The 11,330-nt window shown below is 39.6% G+C and overlaps 1 protein-coding gene across 1 annotated transcript; it reads right to left on the minus strand.

Annotated features, from left to right (window-relative positions):
• Positions 1 to 5,698: 5,698 nt before the first annotated feature.
• SLITRK1 (SLIT and NTRK like family member 1) lies at positions 5,699 to 10,996 on the minus strand. The gene has a single exon (XM_030813551.1). It carries the CDS (start codon positions 9,996 to 9,998, stop codon positions 7,908 to 7,910), a length of 2,091 nt encoding a protein of 696 aa, XP_030669411.1. The 5' UTR covers positions 9,999 to 10,996; the 3' UTR covers positions 5,699 to 7,907.
• Positions 10,997 to 11,330: the final 334 nt, after the last annotated feature.

Here is an 11,330-nt window from a genome sequence, read left to right on the forward strand (position 1 = left end):
CTCAAAAAAAAAAAAAAAAAAAAATGTATCTGATTGATGTCTCATGCCTCCCTAAAATATAAGACCAAGCTGTACCCTGACCATCTTGGGCACATGTTCTCAGGACCCCCTGAGGGCTGTGTCATGGGCCATGGTCACTCATATTTGGCTCAGAATAAATCTCTTAAAATATTTTACAGAGTTTGACTCTTTTCGCCAACATATGGATTTAATTGTTCATCAAGTACGTAAATTGGGCTTGCAGGGATGGAAATTTAATAGGCAAAATATTAGCTATCCATGAAAAGAATACTGAAAAAAAGGCTCTATTTTGTAAAAAATCGTGGCATAAATATCTCTCAACTGGCTATTAGTCATGTCATACTCATGCAAATAATGTTCAAATGTGCTCTCATCTTACTTTCTTCTTAATTTGATGTTATAAATTTTGAGTTAAAATAGTAACATGACAGCCGGGCGCGGTGGCTCACGCTTGTAATCCCAGCACTTTGGGAGGCCGAGGCGGGCGGATCACGAGGTCACCGGGTCGAGACCACAGTGAAACCCCGTCTCTACTAAAAATACAAAAAATTAGCCGGGCGTGGTGGCGGGCGCCTGTAGTCCCTGAGGCAGGAGAATGGCGTGAACCCGGGAGGCGGAGCTTGTAGTGAGCCGAGATCGCACCACTGCACTCCAGCCTGGGCGACAAAGAGAGACCCCCTCTCAAAAAAAAAAAAAAAAAAAAAAAAAAATGGTAACATGACATTCCATGTAATTCAATTCTTGGAGATAACTGCTATTTCTAGCTGTTAGTTTCTCGGCTTCAAGTCTTGTTTCTCATAATATTACACCATAAGATAAAATACTCTCCTGGAACACTCTACTTTTTACGTATTAATGTCTCATTATTCCAAATACCATCTGTATCATGAAATCTGATTGTTGGAGAGTTGACTGTTACGGTGAAAAATACAAATATCATCCAATCAAAGTTTTGCTGAAAAATTTAAAAAGTAACATTTTCTGATCAAGAAAAAAAATTAAGGGTTCTCTCTCATTAAAGCATGTGCTGAGATATAGGAAAATATTTAGTCATTCAGGAAACAGAGGGATTAACAGCATTAAACGATTTACTTAAGTAACTTAGTCATTTCAATCTCTTTAGATTCATTTGATAATTAGTTAAGCCAATTTACATCCATGATTTAAAAACACTGAGAAGTTCACTAACGTTAATATCGACTTAGTTATGACAAAGCCATATCCAATAATTTACTGTATAAGATACCAAAAAACGCACTGATGGTAAATATGCCCAATCAAGTAAAGTCAACTGGATTCACAAGTGAATCAAATTCGCTACAAAATTTATCTAATTGGACATAAATTAGTACATAATTATTGTATGATACCATTTCATATTTAACGAACAAAATATTTCAAATATAATAATTTAGTCATGTAGAATTATTTTAATTATATGACAGGTTTTTAAATAAATAATAATACCTGGACTAAAATGTACAGCTTCTACTACAGTATAGAGGCAATGTATAGTTTCAAATTCCTTAACTATTTTGTAATCTTATTATTTTATGGAAGAGGCAGTAAATTCTATATAAGCACAGAATATTATCCAAATCCTATTACTATCATAATGATGTGAATTTCTTTTTTTCTTTCATATGCAGCTTGGAAATGTTAAACAAGATATTGATTTAAAATGGAAAAGCGCACAATCAATGTCACAGAATCTGGTAACAGCCATTATTGTTTATGGTGCTAGTGACCCTTTTCCACTTATCCTCCTTTCCTGGGAAGCAAAGACTGCTTCTTTGATAATGCTGTGGAGTGGCCATTTATCATCTATATTTGAGGCACTTTCATTTTTCACTATATATTGACTTTTTCTATCGATATGCTACAGCTGAGCATGTTTCCTTCTTGTATTCTTCTGCCAAGAAATGGAGTTGGAAGCAAAGAGAAAAAGACATATAAGTCAGTAAATGCATGGCTTAGCTTACTCCTTCCTGCCTGTTAAACCTTTGGACTTGTGCATCTGGACGTTACTACTAAGTAATTGAATATTAAGTTTTACTAAACAAAAAAATAGCAAGATGATTATTAGCTTTACAGTAAAATTGTAAAATTATATACAATATTATATTAAAGCTTCTATAATCTAAATCTATTATATATATAAATAACAAAAATCAAACCTAAGTGCCCAGAGACTATTTCTAAACTTCTTATAATATGAAATATTTTATTTAATTTTCTAATGTCATGTTTGATTTCTCAGATAAGTACAGTTGGAAAATTATCAGTCATTCACTTGTCCTGATAAAAACTGGTTTGATTATTTCTTTTTAGAATGCTTGTTAGAAAATTCTTCATGAAGTTATAAAATAACAGGAATTATTCCCATTTCACAGAAAAAGAAGTGAAAATAAGACTAGTGAAGTAATTAAATTACTTCTATCATTTAAAACATTGTTTTAAGATTTTCATCTCTTTACACTGACTAATAAAACTGATGTAATGATTACACTTTTTCAAATGATTCAAAACCTAAATTACTTGAAAGAAACACAATATGTTCTAGTGGCATTCTTTAAACACTGCCAGTTATGCACTGTTCTATAATTCCAATGATGTATATATCTCACCTTTGTGGGGCATAAACTACTTGAGGGTTAAATGGCCTTATTTTATTTTCCCAAGAGAGCTTCTATAATATTTTTTATGTGGCAAGTGCCCAATTAATGTTGCCAATTGAATATTTATGTCTAACACATTCAAAAGTCTTCAAACTATTAGGTAATTCTCCAATAACCTTTGTGTGAAGTTCAAGTATAAAATGTAATTATATTTCAAGTGTGTAACATAATATATATTTAGCAGGTAAGTGGAAAAAGAGTAATTAATTGGCTATTGAGGTCTAAGCCAATAAAGTGAAATTGCTAGTCAGTTGAGGGAAAGGGTTATACTGGGCTTAATCATCAAAGATGATTTCTTCAGTGGTTTATTTCATTTTAAAACTGTAGGTTTTAAACACTTAATTTGTTATTATCTTAACTATTCAATTTTTTTCTGAAATCTGATTGAATTTTGGTAGATCATAACAAATTGTAATAGGTCACAACAAATTTAGCTCACGTTTCAAAATTTATTAATAAATGGCTTTATGAAACCACTTAGTAGCATTTCTTTTCAATGCCAAGAAGAAAATCTTGTATGTCTTCATGTTATAATAACATTTTGATAACACTATAGATGAAAGAAAATGACAGGGGATTATAAGAAAGGTATTTAATTTAGCCCTCTTTATGGTTCAGGGCCATGTTAAAGCAAATCATAGAACTTAAAAATCTTCAGTATGCATGTGCTATATCTATTGATATCATGCAGAGTTCATCTCTTAGATTAAATGAATAGATTTCAATAATAGAGAAGATGAATCAAAAGTTAATACATGCTAAAATTAAATATTTAGCACATTTTATATTTCCATTTTTCTTTAAATAAGTATACAAATAAAAATAAGATTTATAAATTAGCAGGACTGCTGAATTAGAAACCACTATTTTCAATATTACGCTAACACATTATAAACAGAACTTCCATGTTCACCCTTGCAAATTTATCTACCTCTCTCTACCTACTAAATAACATTAGAAAACTGAAAAAGAAATTAACAAACGGTCTTTATACTCACCAATATAACTTAAATACATTAAAATTTCTGACAATTCTAAGTACATATAATATAAATACTGTTAAGACAAAGAATCTTGTTATGTTAATGTTATATTAGCTATTTCAGTCTCCTCTTGGGTAAGCATGTAAAAATGGTTAAACAATAAATTTCTATGGCAACAACTTAAATTCTAGGATATTCTTAGTTATAGCAGCAGCCACAGAAGCTACTACTTTCTCTAAGGCAATGTAACTAAACAAGATCCTTCTTTCCTCCTTTTCCATTGGGCACAACTAAAATCTCTTTTACTTTAATGAACTAAAGAATGATTTAACTAGAAACAAGATATCTCAACTAATGTACATGATTAACTACAGTTACATGAGCATTTTATGCAAAGACAAAACAAAGAGAAGATGCTAAGTTTTTGTTTTTTTTTTTGAGACGGAGTCTCGCTGTCGCCCAGGCTGGAGTGCAGTGGTGCGATTTTGGCTCACTGCAGGCTCCACCCCCCGAGGTTCACACCATTCTCCTGCCTCAGCCTCCCGAGTAGCTGGGACTACAGGCGCCAGCCACCTCGCCTGGCTAATTTTTTGTATTTTTAGTAGAGATGGGGTTTCACCGTGTTAGCCAGGATGGTCTGGATCTCCTGACCTCGTGATCTGCCCGCCTCGGCCTCCGAAAGTGCTGGGATTACAGGCGTGAGCCACCGCGCCCGGCCGATGCTAAGTATTTTAAAATGAAAGTTACATGGTGTGACCAAATGTATTATGTATCTTATAAACTAACATATACTTGTATAAAACTAATGTATATTAATTAATTGTGACGGAGATATTTTATCAAAATGAATAAAACCCTGCTAGATTAAATTAAAAAATGTTCTTATACATGAAATTATTGGATATCTTTTGTACATAGATTTTTAACATATATTATTTATTAAAATATTCTGATAGTCCTACAATTTTAGAGTCAATATATAGATGATTTAGTTTCAATCATTTGAATATCTATAATTTATGAACTCATTTAGCACACTCATCTTTTCTTTTATGTACTATGTCTTCTTATATACTACTCTTGGAGAACACACTGAAGTTATCTCCATTGAATGAAGGGCAAATTTCTGTTGCTGCAAGAAATACTGGAAATATAAAGGGCCACCAATACATATTTGGCTATGAATATACAAACTGAGTGCCTAATTTGTTATATAGTATTTTCATAAATGCGTTTTTTTTAAGATTGCCTTAAGAACTTCATCAGGTAAATGTATGTGATTACTCACTCAAAATATAAGGTCTTTGAGTACAAGGAAAATTGAATTTAAATTCCACTCCACTATTTACCATGTATGACCAGAGTTACTGCTGACTTTTCTTAAGCCTCAACTTTCTCATCTGTATAATTGAAATAGTATCTTACTAACTGCCCTGTGGTTGTGGAGATTAAATTAAATAATTATGTAAATCACTTAGCACATGCGTGGCACACAATGAATACTCCAAAACCATTGAAGGTACTATTTAAAAATAATTTTACCCCTTTAACCTTGTTTTGTATACTGTAATTTCTTTTCAATTAAAATGAAGAAAAGTTCTTGCCTCTGTGCACACCTTCTATGAGAAGTTCTAGTTTCCTGACCTAGATTAGTCATGTATCAGTTTCAAAATTACTAACATACCTCACTAGATATCTGCCATTAAATGTCACCTTCCACCAGAGATGTTGTTTCTACCTCTGTCATTTTTTCTTTTCTTTCTAAAGGTCATAACATTGTCGAATGTATGCCTCTTCTCCCCTAATTTTTCCATCACAAGTAAATCTGTTGATTGCTTACTGAGAACCCAGTTGTACTTTCTGTAAAAAGAATAAAGCCATCCTGTGAGAAATTAATAAATAGAAAACAACCCATAATATCTGTCAGTGGAGAGTAGGTTGCAGGTTTACTGTCATGAAATGCAGTCCACAAACAAAAGAATCAAGAGAGAAAATGATGAATGGCCTTAGGAATAGTCATGGTTTATAATAAAGATTTTATTAAAAAAGTGTTAAAATAAATAATACATATTCCAGAACATCACTGTTCTGAGAAATCACTTCCCTTTAGAATATGAGTTCTAGATGGCAGATCTACTTACAACTGCTCTGAGGTCTTTCACTAGCTGATTTATAATCCTATATTTAAAAAAATCTATAGTCTGCAGTCTTTTGACATACTTCTCAAGGGTGGATATGTGGTGGAATGCAGACTCCATCAATATGTGTGGTTTTGTTTGCTTTTTGTAGCTTCACTACTGTTTAGAAATCCCAGAGGGATATGATTGAGGCCAGAGTTACACTGGTTCATAAAATTCGAACATTGAAGCTGTTTTTGTTAATTGCTGGGCCACAACCAGAAATCCGGATGATGGGAGAGAAACACTTCTTTAGGATAATGATTAATTTCCATAAAGATGAGTGCTTTAACAAATTTCAATATGCAGTTGCTGGGGCGGGGAGGGTGGGTGGACACTAATTAGTTTTACCGTTTTCAGCAGATGTTGAATTCAAAATGCCAGCAGCATCTCAAATGCCAGTCATTAGGTCTGTCTTTCATTGAGGAGTGCTGACCAATGAAATCTCCACTCTGTTTAATGAGACCGATCTAAGCAGAGTCAATTAAATCAAATCTCTCCTAACATCCTTAATATATCTGCAGTGTGGGCAGCACCAACAAAAGCAGCAGAGAGGGATTTCCAGTATTAATAAAGGGATTCACTGCTGCATTTGGGGAGGGGAAAAAAAGAAGGGGTGTGTGTTGGGGCAAGACCTTTATGGACTGGGGAAAGCCGGTAAAGTCTGAGCGAAGGTGGGGGTGGGGTAGAGGGTGGGGGCGAGGGAAGAGGAGCTACTTAAAGGGTAAAAAGCTAAGTAAGGCGATTAGAGAAAGAGCCTTAATGTAGCTCAGGAAGGGATCTACCCCCAACCGTTTCCCTCCCCTGTCTCTTCCACCGCAAATCCAATTTACCACTTGCAAATATGAAGCTGGAAAAAGGTAAGGACCCAGAGTTGAAAACATTTTCGCTTTAATACTGAAAAAATATGCCATTATAAAATCCTCGAATAGAATTAGTAAGTTTCACGTGCTTCCTCGGTTCTCTTTTCCTACTTTATAAGTAAGATTTATACCAGCACAGAATTGCTACCATAGGATCGCAGCCTAAGCACTAGAGTGACATTAATTGGTCATGCTTAACTGCCTCAAAATCATTTTTTAAATAATTACACTGATACTATAATAGAAATCATGGGTACTTATTTTACATTCAGATGGAAGGCATTATTGGATATGTATTTAAAAAAAGACCCCCTGAAAAAATAAAATAAAATAAAACATCACCATCAAAATAAAAGAACCCAAAACAACCCCTAAAAACTTCCCTCAACAAAATACATTGTTAACTCATAAAATGGACTGATGACTAGCCATGCAAATGTCTTAAATAAAACCTTTACATTTTTTTCACAGTTGACGTATGCTCTGAACTGCCTACCGATCACAAATAATGGCGAAATGGCACTTTCTGATTATACTGTATTTTGTTTATAGAAAGTTTGATACGATGGAACTTATCAGGTAAGAGGGTGGGTGCTGTGAACGAGATGCCGTCTCCAGTCGCGGGGGCGGGCAGAGTCCCTGGAGCGCGTGGATTCCATGCGAGCCATGCAGCACTTTTTGTTTTTTGTCAGAAGTCAAAGTTACTTATTTACAATACATTCATGCCTTCGTGCAACTGCCCAACCCTGCGTAGCCAACAGGGAGCCATCATGGGGCTAATCCACAGGGGAAAAATAGATATCTATCTCTCTATATAGATGTGGATATATGTATATATGTATAGAACCGCGGCATCCAACCCCACAGGCCCCGGGACCGAGGGCGAGGGCACTGTCAGTTCTTCCAGCAGGGTCGTGCTGGGCTTTCTGTCAAAAGGGGCTCTCAGCAAAGAGCGAGCTGGCTGCACTCTCCCAGCTCGCCACAGTCTGCTCTTTGTTTCAAGGAGGGAGCTAAGTAAGGGGTCAGCCCCTTTCGGTTGTGCGAGCTCACAGTTATTTATCTACTTATGCCCATCCAGGCTGATGGCGCGGGGATTTGGGTACATGCCCCTCCAGCCCCCGGGGTGCCTGCGGCGGGGAAGGATGTATCGCCTTCCCTCTGTCCTCCCCTATTGGGGTTCGGGTCTTAGTCTGAGAGCGAGTGAGAGCCACAGTCATACACTCTGTGGGCCCCATCTGCGTTGTAAGGCCCATTGTGCCAGTAGGAAGAGTCACAGACTGTCTGTAGGGAATTAATCTCGGACGCGGAGGAGTTGGCATCTCGTCTCTTGGACCGCTTTCGGTTCCTCAGTATAAACACGAGCATGCCCACCACGGTGAAGGCGGAGGTGACAAACACCAGCAGCAGTCCCGGGACCAACACCGAGATGGACACCCTGCTGGTGTCTAGGTAGGAATTGGAGTGCGTCCCGGTCTCCGCCAACCCAGTGCTGTTTTTACTGTGCGAAGTTAACGTGGGCGAGATCCTAGCGTACAGCTGGGGGCAGATCTCGTCATTGGAGAGGAGCATGAAATCCTTTCTAAAGAAGTTCACCGGCGTCTCACACTTGAGGTCGCTCATCAGCACTTCGGAACCCAAGCGTTCTGCCCATTGCTTGAAAGGCACAATGGTGCATGAGCACTCCCAGGGGTTTCCGTGGAGGTCTATCTGGATGATGGAGGTTAACTGGTCCAGCACCCCTGCCACCGGGAGGTACATGAAGTAATTGTTGTGCAGGCTGAGTTTAGAGAGCGAGACCCCAGCGAACACGTCCACAGGCAGGGACCTCAGCAGGTTGTTGTTGAGAATGAGGATCCTCAGTTTGGGCATGGCATTGAAAGTGCCCGGGAGGATGAGCTGGATCGCGTTGTACTCCACATTCAGGTACTCTAGGTTTTGCAGCCCTGCGAATTTCTCCCGGGACAGCGTGTCCAGGTAATTGCTATCCATGTATAGCCACCTGAGGTCCAAAAGATTCTTGAAAGTGTTGTTCTCTACAGCAGCGATGTTATTGTTGCCCAGATCCAACAGAATAAGGTTCTTGTAATCCACAAAGTGCGATTTTCGGATGCTGTGGATCTTGTTATCTCGTAGGAAAAGCTCCTGCACGTTAGAGAGCTTGGGCTTCAAATCAGCCAAGCTGCTCACGTTCCGGTTGTTGCAGTTCATCTTTAAACCCGACCCTGGGATGTGGTCGCAGCTGCAGCCCCCAGGGCAGGGTAAACTGTTAGCTAAGGGTTTGTTTCTGGCGCTACCTGTCGCTATCGCTGCTGTGGGTCTGATTTTGATCTGCCAGTTGCCTGGGATCTTTGTACCTCCGTTTGGAGCAGACCCTGGGGTGGCGTGATCCTCTTGCCCATTTGTCTTGAAAGGAGTTGGCAGGGGGCCAGGAGCAAAGGTCTCTTCTTGGGCAGGGGGCGCCGGGAGACTAGAATCCACTCTGTTTTTCAAAGGACACAAGTCCTGTTCGGTGGTTTCATTGAGGTCTTTACCCTGCAGTCTGGTGGGGGCTTCGCAGACCACTCGGCCGATCAGGGCATTCTTGGGAATGTTTTCCAGCCATTCTTTCAGGGAGAGCAGATCACAGGTGCAGTCCCAAGGGTTATCCTCTAGCAGGATCTCCGCAATACCAGGGATTTGCTCCAAGACCTCCTCATAGGGCAGCGTTTTCAGCCTGTTACCCCGGAGGTCGAGGTGGGTGATGGGCACATACTGGAACACGTTGGCAGGTAGGGTGCTGATGAGATTGTCATTTAAAATGAGCACCTCCAGCTTGTTCAAGTCCTGGAAGGCCCCCGGGTCTATATCTCGTAATAAATTAAAATCAGCCTGGAGATATTCCAGATCGTCCAGCCCCAGAAAAGTCTGCTTTCGAAAAGACTTGATCTTGTTGTTGTTGATGTGCAGCCTTTTCACCAGCTGCAGCCCCAGAAAAGCCCCCGGAACGATTTCATGCAAGCCATTGTTTTCCATGTGCAAACTAACCGCATTATAAAAGTTAGCGAACTCATTAGGGAAAAGTCGAGTGAGGGAATTGCCATGCAGAAATAAATGGTAAAACTGGGAAGTCGGGGCAGTGAAACGCTGCAGACTTGTGAAGCCCTTTTTTTCACAGTCTACGTGTAGGTCCCCTTCTATCTCATTGCAGGAACAGATCTTCTCTTTGCAAACGTCCCCTGTAACGTTTCCAGCGGCAAAACAAAGAGACGTCTCCAGCAACAGAATCCAAAGCAGCATTTTTAAAGCGAGCAATTCATCCCCGATCTCATCACAAAGTAACAGCGACCATCCTGCTCGCCACAGACACAATTCAAGTTCATTTAGTGCTCCAATGTCCGAACCCAGGAAAGGAGAAGAAAAGGGTTTGGGGGGGTGGGGGTGGATTCCTTCCTCCCTAACCCCCCCGCACTGCAATAGCCCAGACGCCAGTCAATAATTATATCCACAAACTATCCAGGCACGTAGTGCAAGGCAAGCAAAAAAAAAAAAAAAAAAAAAAAAAAAAAAAAAAAGTAGGAAAAAAACCCCACTCCCCCACAACCTTTTAAAAATAACAGAAAAAGAAGTTAAATATATACATATAAATTAAAAGTACACCCTTACAGAATCTCATCTATTGATCCTCACTGATCAGAAATGAAACAATGCTAGTAATTAGAAGCAAGTGCATGTTAGAGAAACAAGCAGAGGGTTTGCAGCGTACAGGCGCACTGCCTGTGCATGGCTGTGCGTCGGACTGACCTTGCCTCTCTGATACAAAGCAGGGTTTTCCGCGGCTTCTGTTGTTGAGGCTGCTGGTGGAGTTCTTGCTGTGGTTGCGGGTTGCCCAGAAGTCCCCCCGAGGTGCTGTCCAGTCCCCCCGGTGCTGAAATCACGCCCGACCGAAGGACTCACGCTGCCCAGCCAATGGCGCTGGAAAATTTCCGCAATCGCTGCGTTTTGTGGTTGTCCATCCTTTTCCTTTCCTCCCCTTCGGTCCTCTTAAGGCTTTTTTTTTTCTTTCTTTCTTTTCTGTGCTCTCGCTCTCGCTTACTAGCTCTTCTTTTCCTGTTCTCCTTCTCTTTCTTCTGTTCTTTCGGAATTACGTGGAGGGGGGCGGAGGGCGGGGGGCGAGTTGTCTGAGGGAGGAAGAGAGCGCGAGAATGAGGGGAGGGGGGCGGAGAAGAGAGTTGCTAAGAAGCTCTGCTCGTTCCAGCCTGGTGCACTCTGAAAGATCTGACACCCTCTGCTGATCTGCAGTAGCAAAAATCCATCTGGCTAGGAAATGCTGAAAGAAAAAAAAATCAATCCACGTACAGGGCAAGCGTTAAAAATGTGGGCATAAAAGGCTGACGATCTACATAGACGCTTATTTTAAATGGATTATTTGATTATTTTTGCGTGCTGGAAACTTTACCCTTTCCTTTCCTTAACGAGCTCACAGCCCCCACCGGCTCCACCATTCGGAAAGGAGTGCTTTTAAAACATTTATTTCCCAATGCCTTGAATAAAATTAGTGTCAGGGTGTCGAGCGAATACCAACTTGAGGTAATTATACTGCACGCCATTTTCATCGGTGCTTTAAATGCA

The sequence above is a fragment of the Nomascus leucogenys genome, chromosome 5, assembly GCF_006542625.1.
Source record: "Nomascus leucogenys isolate Asia chromosome 5, Asia_NLE_v1, whole genome shotgun sequence".
NCBI lineage: Eukaryota > Metazoa > Chordata > Mammalia > Primates > Hylobatidae > Nomascus > Nomascus leucogenys.

Coding starts and splice junctions, on each gene's coding strand:
- SLITRK1 (XM_030813551.1), bottom strand. CDS start 9,998: ATGCTGCTTTGGATTCTGTTGCTGGAGACGTCTCTTTGTTTTGCCGCT.